This window comes from Nyctereutes procyonoides, unplaced genomic scaffold (assembly GCF_905146905.1).
Source record: "Nyctereutes procyonoides isolate TBG_1078 unplaced genomic scaffold, NYPRO_anot_genome, whole genome shotgun sequence".
NCBI lineage: Eukaryota > Metazoa > Chordata > Mammalia > Carnivora > Canidae > Nyctereutes > Nyctereutes procyonoides.
Window position 1 is genome coordinate 74,406,191 of NW_026575125.1, and position 17,315 is coordinate 74,423,505.

Sequence of the window (17,315 nt, forward strand, 5' to 3'; positions counted from 1 at the left end):
ATCAGAGTTTCCAAAGATATATCTCACCAGTCCAGTATCTTCTTCTGCTGGTCAAGCTGAATTCTGCCTGGCAAGAGGTAGGCTCTTAACAAAATACAGTTAATAATGATTGAGTTAGGAGCTTTAAGTTCTTGTCTCAGTTCAGTCCCTGAATAAAATAAACTTGCGTATGCAGCTTCACCTGAGGAGTGTGTGGGAGAATCACCTAAGGAATTTCTTGAAAATCTACTCTTGGGGTGCTTGGGTAGATTAGTCAGTTAAGCTTCAGGTTTTGGCTCAGGTCATGATCTCAGGGTGGTGAGATTAATTAAGCATCCTCCATGCTCAGTGAAGAGTCTGCTTGAGATTTTCTCTCTCCCTCTTTCTCTGCTCCCACTCCCACGTTCCTTTATGCTCACTCTCTAGCTCTCTCTCAAGTAAATAAATCTTAAAAAAAAAAAAAGAAATGTAGATTTTGGTCCTCCCCTAAATCTACTGAATCGAGATCCAGAACTTTAATATTTAGCAAGAAATCCTGGTAATTCTGATGTACATTAATGTCTAAAGGGCTGCTAGGTGTATATATTTATTGTCTCAACTCTTAAATAGGAGCCATAATGAAGAACATAAAGGTGAATATCTAAATTCAGTGGAAAGAAGCATTAAAATGTAAAGAGTAAGAAAATTTAAAAGGCCTTTAGATTCACTACATAAAAATTAAAAGTATGTACTCTGAAAAATGGTAATATTGAGCTGCATGTGCTTATTAAGAACTTGAAACATGGTTAACACAATATGAGATGCGCAAAGTGTAAAGCATACAGAAGATTTTTTTAAAATTTTTTATTGGAGTTCAATTTGCCAACATATAGCATAACACCCAGTGCCCATCCCATCAAGTGCCCCCCTCAGTGCCTGTCACCCAGTCACCCCCACTCCCCACCCACCTCCCTTTCCACCACCCCTTGTTCGTTTCCCAGAGTTAGGAGTCTCTCATGTTCTGTCTCCCTTTCTGATATTTCCCACTCATTTTTTCTCCTTTCCCCTTTATTCCCTTTCACTATTTTTTATATTCCCCAAATGAATGAGACCATATAATGTTTGTCCTTCTCAGATTGACTTATTTCACTCAGCATAATACCCTCCAGTTCCATCCATGTCGAAGCAAATGGTGGGTATTTGTCGTTTCTAATGGCTGAGTAATATTCCATTGTATACACAGACCACAGCTTCTTTATCCATTCATCTTTCGATGGACACCGAGGCTCCTTCCACAGTGAGGCTATTGTAGACATTGCTGCTATAAACATTGGAGTGCAGGTGTCCCGGTGTTTCACTAAGTCTGTATCTTTGGGGGAAATCCCCAGCAGTGCAACTGTTGGGTCAGGGCAGTTCTATTTTTAACTCTTTGAGGAACCTCCACACAGTTTTCCAGAGGGGCTGTACCAGTTCACATTCCCACCAACACTGCAAGAGGGTTTCCCTTTCTCCACATCCTCTCCAACATTTGTTGTTTCCTGCCTTGTTAATTTTCCCATTCTCACTGGTGTGAGGTGGTATCTCACTGTGGTTTTGATTTGTATTTCCCTGATGGCCAGTGATGTGAGGCATTTTCTCATGTGCTTTTTGACCATGTCTATGTCTTCCTCTGTGAGATTTCTGTTTATGTCTTTTGCCCATTTCATGAATGGATTGTTTGTTTCTTTGCTGTTTAATAAGTTCTTTATAGATCTTGGATACTAGCCCTTTATCTGATAGGTCATTTGTAAATATCTTCTCCCATTCTGTAGGTTGTCTTTTACTTTTGTTGACTGTTTCTTTTGCTGTGCAGAAGCTTCTTATCTTGATGAAGTCCCAAAAATTCATTTTTGCTTTTCTTTCCTTCATGGATGTATCTTGCAAGAAGTTGCTGTGGCCAAGTTCAAAAAGGGTGTTGCCTGTGTTCTCCTCTAGGATTTTGATGGAATCTTGTCTCACATTTAGATCTTTCATCTATTTTGGGTTTATCTTTGTATATGGTGTAAGAGAGTGGTCTAGTTTCATTCTTCTGCGTGTGGATGTCCAATTTTCCCAGCACCATTTATTGAAGAGACTGTCTTTTTCCAGTTGATAGTCTTTCCTCCTTTGTCGAATATTAGTTGACCATAAAGTTGTGGATCCACTTCTGGATTCTCTATTCTGTTCCATTGATCTATGTGTCTGTTTTTGTGCCAGGACCACACTGTCTTGATGAACACAGCTTTGTAGTACAACCTGAAATCTGGCATTGTGATGCCCCCAGATATGGTTTTCTTTTTTTAATATTTCCCTGGCTATTCGGGGTCTTTTTTGATTCCACACAAATCTTAAGATGATTTGTTTCAACTCTCTGAAGAAAGTCCATGGTATTTTGATAGGGATTGCATTAAATGTGTAAATTGCCCTGGGTAACATTGACATTTTCACAGTATTAATTCTTCCAATCCATGAGCATGGAATATTTTTCCATCTCTTTGTGTCTTCTTCAATTTCCTTCAGAAGTGTTCTGTAGTTTTTAGGCTATAGATCCTTTACCTCTTTGGTTAGGTTTATTCCTAGGTATCTTATGCTTTTGGGTGCAATTGTCAACGGGATTGACTCCTTGATTTCTCTTTCTTCAGTCTCATTGTTAGTGTATAGAGAGATGCCACTGATTTCTGGGCATTGTTTTTGTTTCCTGCCACACTGCTGAATTGCTGTATGAGATCTAGCAATCTTGGGGTGGACTCTTTTGGGTTGTCTAGGTACAGTATCATGTCATCTGTGGAGAGGGAGAGTTTGACTTCTTTGCCAATTTGAATGCCTTTTATTTCTTTTTGTGGGTTGATTGCTGAGGCGAGCACTTCTAGTACTATGTTGAATAGCAGTGGTAAGAGTAGATATCCCTGTCTTGTTCCTGATCTTAGGGGAAAGGCTCCCAGTGTTTCCCCATTGAGAATGATATTTGCTGTGGGCTTTTAGCAGATCGCTTTTAAGATACTGAGGAATATTCCCTCTATCCCTACACTCTGAAGAGTTTTGATCAGGAATGGAAGCTGTATTTTGTCATATGCTTTCTCTGCATCTATTGAGGGGGTCATATGGTTCTTGGTTTTTCTCTTGTTGATATGATCAATCACATTGAATGCTTTGAGTGTAACCTTGCATCCCAGGATAAATCCCATTTGGTCATGGTGAATAATCTTGTTAATGTACTGTTGGATCCTATTGACTTGTATTTTGTTGAGAATGTTTGCTTCTGTGTTCATCAGGGATATTGGTCTAGAATTCTCCTTTTGGTGGGGTCTTTGTGTGGTTTTGGAATTAAGATGATGCTGGCCTCATAGAACGAGTTTGGAAGTGTTCCATCCCTTTCTGTCTTTCGGAACAGCTTTAGCAGAATAGGTATGGTTTCTTCTTTAAACGTTTGATAGAATTCTCCTGGGAAGCCATCTGTTCCTGGACTTTTGTGTCTAGGGAAGTTTTTGATGACTGCTTCAATATCCTTCCTGGTTATCGGCCTGTTCAGGTTTTCTCTTTCTTCCTGTTCAGTTTTGGTAGTTTGTGGTTTTCCAGAAATGCGTCCATTTCTTCTAGATTGCCTAATTTATTGGCGTATAGCTACTCATAATAAGTTTTTAAAATCGTTTGTATTTCCTTGGTATTAGTGGTGAACTCTCCTTTCTCATTCATGATTTTATTAATTCGAGTCTTTTCTCCTTCTTCTTTCTAATAAGGCTGGCTAATGGTTTATCTATCTTATTAATTCTTCCAAAGAACCAACTCCTGGTTTTGTTACTCTGTTCCACAGTTCTTCTGGTCTCTATTTCATTGAGTTCTACTCGAGTCTTTATTAACCTTCTTCTTCTGCTGCGTGAAGTTTTCATATGCTGTTCCTTCTCCAGCTCCTTTAGGTGTAAGGTTAGCTTTTGCATTTGAGTTCTTTCCAGTTTTTGGATGGATGCTTGTAATGTGATGTATTTCCCCCTCAGGACTGCTTTTGCTGTATCCCAAAGATTTTGAACGGTTGTATCTTCATTCTCATTAGTTTCCATGAATCTTTTTAATTCTTCTCTAATTTCCTGGTTGACCCTTTCATCTTTTAGTAGGATGGTCCTTAACCTCCACGTGTTTGAAATCCTTCCAAGAAAAAAGTAAAAGTTAAACAATTTTACAGCTGACTAATAGTTACATGGAAAAAATGACCAGTTTCATTGGTAAACAAGGATATGCAAATGAGACCAAATTTTTTTTAAAGTGACAAGTTGGTAAATAATTTTAATAATAGCAACCAACATTTATTGATCATTATTATAATCTAAATATTTTACATGACTTATTCAATTTCCCTAACCACATAAGTTGCATGAGGATACTATTGTTAGGCCATTTTATAGTTAAGAAGAATGAACCACATACCCAAAGCCATGTGACTATTAACTTGTGGAGCTGGAATTTGAACACAGTGTGACTTTTGAATCCAAGTCATTATTAGTGATTTATACCTAGAGATAAGGGTTCCTTCATACAGTGAAAACATAAAAGAGCGTGGGCAGTTTCATACAGTGTTGGTGAGACTGAAAACTGGTTCAACTTTTCTGACATATAGTTTGGAAATATGTATCAAAAATCTTAAAACAATTCTCTAGTCTTTAATCAGAAATTCTATGCTTATGACTACATTCCAGGTGAGAAATCATAAAAATGATTTGTATTGGAACTGTGAAAACATCCAAATGTGCAAGCATGTAAATAAGATGACCCTTGAACAATGCAGAGGTTAGGGGTGCTAACTCCCTGCACAGTCAAAATTCCACATATAATTTTTGACCTCTAAAAACCTAATTACTAATAGCATACTGTTGACTGGAAGCCTTACCAAAAATATAAAGTCAGTTAACATATATTCTTCATGTTATATGGATATATAACATAATATATATTAGTATAAAATATATTTTTTAGGGATCCCTGGGTGGCTCAGCAGTTCAGCGCCTGCCTTTGGCCCGGGGCGTGATCCTGGGGTTCCAGGATCGAGTCCCATATCAGGCTCCCTCCATGGAGCCTGCTTCTCCCTCTGCCTGTGTCTCTGTTTCTCTCTCTATATCATGAATAAATAAATAAATAAATAAATAAATAAATAAATAAATATCTTAATAAAGAAAGAATTAAACTTCTAAAAATATATATATATTTTACATATATAGTATTTTTATGATAAAGTAAGCTAGAGAAAAGCAAATGTTATTAGGAAAATCATAAGGGGGACGCCTGGGTGGCCCAGTGGTTGAGTGTCCTGGGATTGAGTCCCACATAGGGCTTCCTGCATGGAACCTGCTTCTCCCTCTGCCTATGTCTCTGCCTCTCTCCCTCTCTCTGTCTCTCATGAATAAAATAAAATCATTAAAAAAGGAAAATCATAAGGAAGAGAAAAATATATTTACAGTATTGTACTGCAAAAAAATTCACCTATAAATTAACCCATACAGTTCAAACTGATGTTGTTCAAGGGTCAATTGTTTATGGAAGAGCAGGATGTTTACTTTAGCAATTTTGAAAAATCAAAAACCTGGATATGACTTTAACACTAATAAGGGAAAGATAAATACGTAAGATGCATTAATACTTTGGAAAGCTATCTGGCCATTATAAATAATGTAGTAGTTCTGAATAGGAAGAAATGGAAAATTCTCTAATATTGTTATTTTAATTATATTGAGTAGGGAATATCAGCTGTATGTAAAGAATAATTGACTAAAATTTGCTTAAATATTAAAGAAGTTTATATTTCACATAGCAGAAGGAGCAGAAATAGGTAGAACAGGCTTCAGGGCTGATTGATTCAGGACTTCACCAAGGACCCTGGTTTCCATCTCTGGTTAACTTCTACCATGCCTGGTGTCAGCTTCATCCTAAGGCTGGTGTTTACCCCTGATGCAACAAGATGGCTATTGTGGTGATTGAGGATATATTCATTTCTGTTTCTGCCCCTCAGGAGAGAAAGGATAACCTCTTTCCCAACCATGGAATATAAGACCTCTTCAATCTGACTGGGCCATTTTAAGATCATTAGTCATCCTCAACCAGTAACAGTCCTCAGAGAAATTCCAAAACCTGACAGGTTCAGAATAGTTAGAGCCTGCCTGCTGAAGGTATTACTAAGGAGGGGTGGGGAGGCAATTTAGATATTTGGAGTTTAGTTAAGAGATGAAAGAAGAAGCTGATGTTGGATAAGCATACACTATACTGGGAGCTCAAAAATGGGAAGGACTCAGAGTACTCTGTACCTCCAGTAGGCCCTGAGTGTAAGATCAACAGCAGGAAGACATACTGAATAACCTTTGAAAGGAGAAGCAGGGCATAAAAAACTAAAGTAGTCCAGAAAATGCTAATTCAGAGGGAAGAGAGTAAGAATGAGAGTGAGAGCAAGAATAATGAATATGATTCAACAGAGTCTCCCCAACTAATAGAAACCTAAGAGATTCCTGGAGCCCTGGGATTAAATAATCAAAAGAAGGAGCAGTTTCTCCAGAGTTTAGTAAAACCATTCACTAGGATTAAGTGGAAGTCACGTGTGTCTATGCCCAGAGATGCCCAAGAAGCCAGTCAATGAGGAACAGAACCATGCGGAGAGAATTCTAAGAAAATTAATTTTTAACAAAACTTCCACTTTTGTAACATTAATACCACCTGCCTTCACAAATTCTTGCCCTGCTTCATGGACCGGTGCAAGATGTGTTGGGCACATCCCTTTCTCGTAAAGTAGGTTGAAAGTCAGCCTTGAATGTTCTTGATAATATCTCTTAAAAGCAAATACTTGAGTTGTTTTAGATTTGAATCTTACCAGAGTTTGTGGAGATTTTCATGGGGCATTGTTTGCTCACTTAGCAGACTCATGACCTCTACCTCAGCCAAGCTACTTTATCCCTCACTAGCCTTTTCTTTTCATTCTCCCGATATTTCAAGGCTCAACCTAGATCCTTCTTCCTCAGGACAGCTTCCCTGGCTCTATGAGTACCACCCTTTTCTTATTCCTATTAAGCTGACAAGACTTCATAGTTTTTAAATTTATTTTTTCCCAGAAGTTGGTATGTGCAATAGTGGACCTGCCCAGGCACCTCATGTTCTGCTTTCCCTGTGATGTCTTAGATTATGTTTTATAAATGTTTTGTATCTTTCACAGATTCACTGAGTGATCAGTAAACTGGTCTCTGTTTCTCCTCTTGATCTTCTCTATTCCAGTCTCTATCTGGCAATCCAAGTAGTATTTTATTTTTTATTTTTTTAGAGATTTATTTTTTACCCCTTTGAAGGGGGTCAGAGGGTGAAGAGAGAGAATCCCAAGCCAACTCCTCACTGAGTGCAGAGCCCAACACAGAGTTCAATCCCACAACCCTGAGGTCATGATCTGAACCAAAATAAAGAGCTGAACGCTTAACCAATTGAGCCACCCAGGCACCCCAATCCAAGTAGTATTGTAAAGGAGAATTAGAATGTGCTCTTCCCATCAATTATATCCCTTAACATGCCTCCATTGCATTTAAATATTTAAAAACAAAACAAATCTTTACCCTGGCCTTCAGCTCTGCAAGACCCAGCTCCTGGCCACTTCTCCCACTCAACCGGGCTACTCTCCCCCTCTATTTTTTTTTAAATAACTTGTTTTTTTTAACTTTTATTTATTTATGATAGTCACAGAGAGAGAGAGAGAGAGGCAGAGACATAGGCAGAGGGAGAAGCAGGCTCCATGCACCGGGAGCCCGATATGGGATTCGATCCCGGGTCTCCAGGATCGCGCCCTGGGCCAAAGGCAGGCGCCAAACCGCTGCGCCACCCAGAGATCCCCTCTCCCCCTCTATTGATAAGCTCCAGACACACTGGGTTCCTTTGGTTCTAAATGGGCCAAGGACTTTCCTACTCTAGAGCATGTACACATACTGCTTCTCCTTCTGGAAGGCTAATCACTTCCCCCTGGCTAATTCTTATTTACCCTTTAGGACTCAACTTAGTTTTATGGCTTCTGAGAGTCCCTCTCTCATTCCTTGATCTAGCCCCTCATGCTCTCTCTCGCAGAACCATGTTCTCTGTCACAATTTAGGATTATGTTTTTATAATGTTTCTCTTCCCCTGCTAGACCGTACATTTCATGCTCAGAGGGACCATGTCTACCTTATTCATCAGGACATATCCAACATCTAGCCCAGTGCCTGACACATGGTAGGTCCCAAGAGATAGTAGGTTGAATGCCACAAAACTGATACTTTTTAAAATTAAAACCAGGCATATGTTGGGGCGCCTGGGTGGCTTTGTTGGTTGAGTTTCCTTTTTTTTTTTTGTTGGTTGAGTTTCCAACTCTTGGTTTCAGCTCAGATGATCTCAGAGTCATGAGATTGAGCCCTGCATCAGGCTCTGTGCTCAGTGTGGAGTCTGCTTGAGACTCTCTCTCCTTCTCCATGTGCCCATCCTCACTGTGTGCTCTCTCTCTCTCTCTCTAAAAATACATAAGTAAACAAACAAACAAATAAATAATCTTTAAAAAACAGGACTATATCAGCAACCTCATAAGTTTCAACCTAATATTTTTTGAACAAATGAAAAATGAGGCAGGTGAATTATTAAGAGAATGAGAAAGTAGCCTCAGGAGTATGTTTTAGTCCCACATTACTATTTATAATTTTTATTTTATTTAATTTATGATAGGCAAACACAGAGAGAGAGAGAGGCAGAGACATAGGCAGAGGGAGAAGCAGGCTCCATGCACCGGGAGCCCGACGTGGGATTCGATCCCGCGTCTCCAGGATCGCGCCCTGAGCCAAAGGCAGGCGCTAAACCGCTGCGCCACCCAGGGATCCCCCACATTACTATTTAATCCCATGACCCTGAGATCATGAACTGAACCAAAATCAAGAGTTGAATGCTTAACCAATTGAGCCACCCAGGCACCCCTATTCAAGTAGTATTTTAAAGGAGAATTAGAATGTGCTTTTCCCATCAATTATATCCCTTAACATGCCTCCATTGCATTTAAATATTTAAAAACAAAATAAAACAAAACAAATCTTTACCCCGGCCTTCAGCTCTGCAAGACTCAGGAATCTGCTTGAGTTGCTGGTCTGAGGATGTTCCCCCTAAAAGAAGGAGCACCTCTAATCTTTGTCATATGTATCTCTCTAGTGAACTCCTCTAAGTCTATGCCTTGCACCCATAGGCCCTTGTGTCCTTCCTTATGCTCTATCTCCTCCCATGATCTTTCATGTTTTCTTCCCCTTTCACAACTGTCTTTGACAACTAATTCATCAGGGGCATAGGGACTTCTACATGATGTGTCTACTCCATTTCTTTGCTGATAAGCTACCGAGTTTTCTTTACTAGGTCATAATAGAATTTGTTTTATTCAAGTGAAAAACCAAAAAGAGGAATCAAAGACACTATTGAATGATGAAGGAACGAACTACTTACCCTGAATGGATTGTAGCATTAGAATGGAGTACCTTTGAGGTGTTGGAGACAGAACCTAAAGGATTTCAGGGCTGCCTCCACTTCACACTCCCATTTTTCCTTTCTTCTTCTATCCAAGGAACTGCAAGTATGGCAGTTATGTGACTCTTAACTCTTAACTCATCCGCAGTGCGACTGAGAGAGGAGGAGGGTCACAGAATCTACCAGAGGAACCAGGGGTTTAAAAAGTTTGAAAATTACTGTCTTGAGCCAAAAAAAAAATCAGATTTTAAAACAATTTCCTAGGTGTCTCAAAAAGATTGAACTCAGTTCCAAGAGGACCTAATGTTGGAATATTAATTTTGGCTACCAGTATTTGCTATAATGTAGGAGCTGCATACATACACAATGAAGAGTTGAATGAATGATTTGAGGATACACCAGCCAATGAAAAACATTAAAGTATAACTTCCTTCCTTTTTTTTTCAATTTGTGTGTATATATTTCAAACAGAAGTAGGTTCATTTCGCATATACTGTGTCAAAATATTCCATTATGAAAAAATCAGATTGTTTTGTTGTTGACGATGTTTTTTTGTCTTTCCAGATTAAAAGTACACATTTTAACTTTAGGTTTCCAGTTCAGTATGGAAGGAGCTTGAAGGCCATCACGACCATTGTCATTGAAACAAAAAAGCTGACAAATCAAAAATCAACAATTCTTATACTACTGCAGAATTGAAATCACAGAACAAACTACTGCCCTTACAAACTGGATAGACAGGTGTATATAGAGAAACACAGCTTACTGGAGCAGAAATTCAGGACGAAATCACTGCTGAAGCCAGCATCATAGTAGAGAAATAAACTATAATTGATCAATTATTAGAGGCTTATTTTGGACAAGTTTAAGAATTAAAAATTCTAGGTGAATCCAGTCTTAAGGGGTACTCCATGTTTTCATGAATTTTACCTCCAAGAGTCCTGCCAGCTTCTCACAATGAAGATCAGAGTAAAATATGGTCCTGCTTCCAGTAAGAAGAGGGAAAATATAGCCATTTCAAAAAACATGCAGAGCATTCTGTTCTTTTTATCCATCTCTAGTCTTCCTGGCTCACCTACTCATGGAGGGAGAACTGAGAAGCACTTTTGAAGGTCATAGCCCATTGCACAAGCTCAAAATGGATCGAAAACCTAAAGGTGAGATCTAAAATAATGAAACTCTAAAAAAAAAAAGGCTTCACAACATTGGATTTGGCAATGGGTTCTTGGATATGACACCAAAGACACAGGTAACAACAAAAAATTAAACAAATTAGACTTCAAGAACATTTAAAAATTTTATGCATCAAAGACTCTATCAGCAGAGTAAAACAGCAAGCCATAGAATGAGAGAAAATATTTGCAAATCATATTTTCTGCAAATCATATTTTTAATAAAAGATTAATATCCAGATTATATAAAGGACTCCTAAAACTCAATAACAAAAAAAAAAAATAACTTGATCCAAAACTGAGTGACTAGACATTTCTCCAAAGAAGATATACAAATGGCCAATAAGCTCATAAAAAATGGTCAACATCACTATTCACTAGGGAAATGCAAACTAAAACTATTATGAGATACCACCACTCACCTTTTAGGATAGCTACTATCAGAAAAAAAAAAGAAAACAACACATGTTGGTAAGCTCGTGTATCCTTATGCACTGTTGATGGGAATGTAAAATGGTAAGGCTTTGTGGAAAACACTATGGTGGTTCTGCCAAAATTTTAAAATAGAATTACCATACTATTCATGAATTACATTTCTGGGTATATACCCAGAAGAATATAAAGCAGAATCTCAAAGAGATATCTGTACCCTACCTTTATAGCAGCATTATTCATAATAGCTAAGATGTGGAAGCAACCTAAATGTTCACTGACAAATGAATGGATAAGCAAAATGTGGTTTATACATACAGTGAAATATTATTCAGCCTTAAAAAGGAAGGAAATTCTGGAACACATGAGTGGCTCAGTCAGTTAAGCATCCGACTCTTGATTTTGGTCTCAGGGTTGTGAGATGGAGTCCTGCATGGGGTTCTGTGCTCAATTGGGAGTCTACTTGAGATTTTCTCTCTCCCTCTGACCCTCCTCTCCTCTCTAAAATAAATGAATAAATATCTTTTTAAAAATAAAAGGAAAGGGAGATCCCTGGCTGCCTCAGTGGTTTAGCGCCTGCCTTCAGCCTAGGGTGTGATCCTGGAGTCCCAAGATCGAGTCCCACTTCAGGCTCCTGCATGAAGCCTGCTTCTCCCTCTCCCTCTGCTTGTGTCTCTGCTTCTCTCTCTGTGTGTCTCTCATGAATAAATAAAAAAATCTTTAAAAAAATTAAAAAAATAAAAGGGAAGGAAATTCTGACATATGCTACAGTGTAAGTGAATACTAAGGACAGTATGCTAAGTGAAATAAGCCAGTTACAAAAAGACAAGTACTGTATGAGTCCACTTATATGAAGCACTTAGAATGGTCAAACTTATACAGACAACAGGTAGAATGGTGTTTGTTGGGTACTGGTGTGAGGAGAAAATGGGAAGTTATTATGTATTGGAGATAGGGTTTCAGTCATATAAGAAGAAAATAATTCTGGAGATAGATGGTGATGATTGCACATTATGAATATATTTAATACCACTGATGCATATACTTAAAAATGATTATTGTAAATTATATATTTTTCTTTTACCACAATAAAAAATTAAAATTCATTTAAAAATATAGGTACACAAATATAGGGCATGGAAAGTAAAATCCTTTGGTATTCCACTCTTTCTATGACAACTGGTATTAAAGTTCTATTGCAGGTTTTGTTTTTTGTCTATGCATCTCTTAGTACTTGTTATGTAGTAATTCTTCTTTTTAAAAAGATGTCACAATATACATGCCATTCAATCTGCTTTGTTTAATTAAAATTAATATACACGGGTTCCTCTCGGAGCGGAGACGGCAAATGGCGGATTTCGATACCTACGATGATCGGGCCTACAGCAGCTTCCGCGGCGGCGGAGGGTCCCGCGACAGTGCTGGTGGCCATGGTTCCCGCAGCCAGAAGGAGCTGCCCACAGAGTCCCCCTACACAGCGTATGTAGGAAATCTACCTTTTAATACAGTTCAGGGAGACATAGATGCTATCTTTAAGGATCTCAGCATAAGAAGTGTGGGGCTATTCAGAGACAAAGACACAGACAAATTTAAAGGATTCTGCTATGTAGAATTTGATGAGGTGGATTCCCTTAAGGAAGCCTTGACATACGATGGTGCACTGTTGGGTGATCGGTCACTTCGTGTGGACATTGCAGAAGGCAGAAAACAAGATAAAGGTGGCTTTGGATTCAGGAAAGGTGGACCAGATGACAGAGGCTTCAGGGATGACTTCTTAGGAGGCAGGGGAGGGAGTCGCCCAGGTGACCGGGGAACAGGCCCCCCAATGGGGAGTCGGTTCAGAGATGGCCCTCCCCTTCGAGGTTCCAATATGGACTTCAGAGAACCAACAGAAGAGGAAAGAGCACAGAGGCCACGGCTCCAGCTGAAGCCTCGAACAGTTGCAACGCCCCTCAATCAAGTAGCCAATCCCAACTCTGCTATCTTCGGGGGAGCCAGGCCCAGAGAGGAAGTCGTTCACAAGGAGCATAGTGAAAGGGAATATAAGGGAAGGGAGAAGAAATGTGTGGGAAATATCAGAAAGGGAGACAGAGCATAAAGACTCCTAACTCTGGGAAATGAACTAGGGGTGGTGGAGGGGGAGGAGGGCGGGGGGTGGGGGTGAATGGGTGACGGGCACGGAGGGGGACACTAGACGGGATGAGCACTGGGTGTTATTCTGTATGTTGGTAAATTGAACACCAATAAAAATTAATTTATTAAAAAAAAAAAAGAATGAGCTTGCGGTTGGGAGGGAATGGGGTGTGGGGGAGTTAACTCGAGACCACAGCCTGGCCAGCCCCTTGGGCTGGCAGTCCTGCAGCCACCATTCCTGCGCCTGACTTTTGTCCTCCTTTCTTACAAGGGAAACACAGCTTGTGAGCGCATGTCAGTAGTTAACAAGTGGTTTTTAGTACATTCTTGGCTTTGCTGAACCTATCTAGTGCCTGTTTCGTGCTTTTTTTTTTTTTCTGCCATTCCTTTCGCCTTTTCCTTCTGTCTTTTCTCCTTCCTGCTTCTTGTTTCTTTCCAGTACATGAGTGTCTCCTGAGGAACAAAGCAGCCACCCAAGGGCGTTCTCTGGATGGAGGTGCTGCTCCATTTTTCTCCTTTGCTTTCTCTCTTTACTTTAGAGCACTGGCCAGACCCAGGTGTTTCTTTGATTTTTCTAGCGCTTCTCTTCTAACCTGCATGTAGAGTTCTGTATTGCTGTGGCTTCCATGGGGAGGGGGAAAAAGATGAAGAGGGAAAAAAAAAACAGGAAAGAAATCACAAATTGGGTAGCATCTTTATTCCGCTGTGATCAACATACAGAATTTAAGGCACCTTGTTTTCAAAACAAGAGTAAAATACCTGTTGATCCTTGCAAATTCCTTCCTATTCCTATTTATAAGCAGCCCTGTCTCTGTTACTCCTGCCCAGAACGGATTTTTCAAGCAGAAGAGGCTCTCAATTCAAACATGGAACCCAAAGGAAGGGGATAGGGGTGTGGAGTGTCAGTGAGGAACTTGGATCAGGCCAGCTGAGCACATTGCTGTGTTCACACCTGCCAGTGTCCCAGGCTGCTCCCCTCCTCCCTAGCAGTAGTAGACATGCCTCTGGCCGGCTAGACACAGAACCTCCATCTGCTATCCCTCTTGCTGGCCAGGGTGCTGTGGGGGCACTGATGGGTGGCCGTGGCAAAGCCGTGCCAGGGCTGCACTGCCCCTCCTCAGATCCCCGCCGTGCGTGGGTCCTGCCTCTCTCCCTTGAATTTGTCTGTCCCGTGGTGTAACAGTGAGATACTGTGCTTCCCACCTTCCCTGAGTTTTATAATGAAAATGGGCCTAAAATCTGGCACTTTATTGTTTCACTTAATGAATTGAGGATTCTACTATGCAGAACTGTCCAGAACCTTCAGATAGCTGGTAGGTGGCTGTCTGTCACTGAGTCTCCTCTTTGGGGCAAATTTTCTTGATCCCACACACACTGTGTTCGGCACTTGGCCAGGGGCCCGGCAGTGTGTTGGGCCTTTGCTTTTGAGCTGGAACACACCTGTATGTGAACAACTTCCAGTTCCGCAGCACTGAGGCCTGCTCCTCCCCTTGGGAGCAGCTTGGGGCCTGCCAGCAGCTAGAGCCTGGGGAGGAGACCCTGGTGACCAGGGGCCACGGGGTAGCCCGGCCTGGGCGGCACACTGGGCTGCGGCAGTGCTCGTCACCAGCTGGCTGCCTCAGCTTCTCTTACCGTGTCTTTGTCCCAAGGTTTCAGCAATTACAGAACTCTCTCCCCTCCTTCCTTTCCCCCTGCCACCTCTGCTTCTGAAATAAGAACCATTTGTGTGACACCCATACTTAAGAAAGACCTGCATTATGTGGTTGTAATCAAACCTGATGCTTTCAGATGTCCTACTTACATCTTCAATGTGGAAAAGATTGAGAACAAAACAAAATCATCTAAACTTCTGGGCCATCCAGTTGACTTTTAAAACGTAAGAATGGAATTCCAAACACTTAACACATTCAGCTATATGACAGAAAGTAAATCTATGGATATGGTATTTTGTGAATGATCTTTTAAATAAAAGAAAACCTTACGTAATAAAAAAAAATAATATACACAAATATGTCCACCCAGTGCTCTAAATTTATACCTCTCTATACAAATATACAACAAAATAAGGCAAAAACTAGGGCATAAAGATGCTAAAACAAATATCTATAAAAACACCACAAAAAATGCTCTTGAAAAAGTAGTCTATAGTGTTTCGCTCCAGTGAAGTACATCTTTTTAACCATATAATTGTACATAAAAGGTATATTCTTGCTGGCAAGCTAACTTTCAATCTCCTTGCACCTCTCATCTGTTGTCTGAATAATTTCCTAGTTAACATTACCTCAGAGTACAGCCTGCCTCATTTTTGTCCCTTTGGCTCCCACTTATAATTTATAAACATTGTGTACATGTAGAGATATAATGAAGGTACCAGATATAATTTTTGTCCCTTTGGCTCCCACTTATAATTTATAAACATTGTGTACATGTAGAGATATAATGAAGGAACCAATAGCCCAACCACACTGTTAACATTGTGCAATGTTTCCCGCTGTAGGTTTTTCTATAGGAGATAGAAGGCCTGCTGGACACAAAAATAGTGCTTGTTTCCCATCCACTTCACCATTAGTGAAATCTGACAACCCTGTGGCCCATGAATGATTGGCCTGGGTGGAAGAAAGGGAAAACTTTCTCAACTTGGTAAATAACATCTCACTGAAATTGTCCTCAATTAGGTTACCATCCATTCTCCCTGTCCATGCTCCCAAAATGGAAAGTTATCTGGTTCCTTCCCCAGCAGGAGGGTGGCCATGCAGTATTTAGAATTAAAACCCAGCTGGGCCTTCAAACACCCCCACCCCCCTGTCTCAGACATATTTTTTGGTGATCCCACTCCTAAAAGGAATTTTAGTGTTGGAAAATAAGATTAAATGTTTTTACCTTTTTTACATATGGAAAATGTAGTCAGATATAAATAATGCACATAATAATTCTACCACTCACTGATAATCATTGTAATATTTATGTCTTACATTAATATTTCTGTCCTTTTATTGTTTAAAAAATCTCCTACCATACAGGATGATTGTGAGCACACATATAAACCATATGCATATAATAATAATACATATATATAAATATGTCAAGTATATAAGCCTATATATTAATATATTGATATAGATAACTATATTAAATATTATATATATGTGTATGTGATTAGCAAGGAGAAAATGTTTCAATAGTAATTATCATTATCTTTGACTATTATTCAGTTGCATTTTTCTATATATGTGTATCTATGCACATGTGTATGTATTCTATATATGTGCATAGGTGCACATATGTATGTATTACACACACAATAAAAATTAAATAGAACTATACTGAAGATACTTTAGTATATAGCTCTGCTCTTTTCTAAATACTTTACCAAATGACCCAGGACCATTTATCTCTTCACTCATCTCAGATGACATCTTATTGACCCAGTCATAAAAAGAATCTTAGTAACCACTGGGAAGATAACATAGTCAACCCTTTACATGAAGAAGGAGTCTTCTGAGGATGCTAGTAGTGTGTATATTTCAATCAAGTATAAAGAAGAAAGTGCATATAATCAGGGATTCCCACTAAGCACTGACAACTAGTTTAATAAATAGGTATGATATCAATATTTCTACATTTTGGTTTCTTTGGCTTGACAAAAATGTATGCTATAAGGCTTTTATAAGAAATAAGTTTATATAAATGAGACTGTTTAAAAGTATGTCTGGCATAGAATAAATACTCAATCAGTATTGCCACTACTAACAGGTCCATATTATTTATATATATGTATATAAATGCATACATACATAAATTGCATATAAAGTTTTGGCCAAATCAAGTCATATTGCATATGCTGTGAGAAAAAAGATAATCTTATTTTATCCAAATGGCTACTTAGAATATAAAATGTTGTTCAACATCATTATTCATTGGGAAAATGCAAATTAAAGCCAAATGCAATGTTCTCAGCAATGGCTTAAATTAAAACTAACAAAACCAACTGTTGATGAGAATATGAAATAGGCGGAACTCTCTGATAGGGTATGAATTGATGCAAGCACTTTGTTAAACAGTATCTATGAAGGCTGAACTTGCACACATCTGATAGCCTACCAACTGCACCCGTAGGTATAT

The 17,315-nt window shown here is 39.3% G+C and overlaps 1 protein-coding gene across 1 annotated transcript; it reads left to right on the plus strand.

Annotated features, from left to right (window-relative positions):
* Positions 1–12,408: 12,408 nt before the first annotated feature.
* On the plus strand, positions 12,409–13,817 carry LOC129518373 (eukaryotic translation initiation factor 4H-like). Its single transcript, XM_055338494.1, has 2 exons — positions 12,409–13,090; positions 13,334–13,817. The coding sequence occupies exons 1-2, from the start codon at positions 12,409–12,411 to the stop codon at positions 13,336–13,338; spliced, it is 687 nt and encodes a 228-aa protein (XP_055194469.1). The 3' UTR covers positions 13,339–13,817.
* Positions 13,818–17,315: the final 3,498 nt, after the last annotated feature.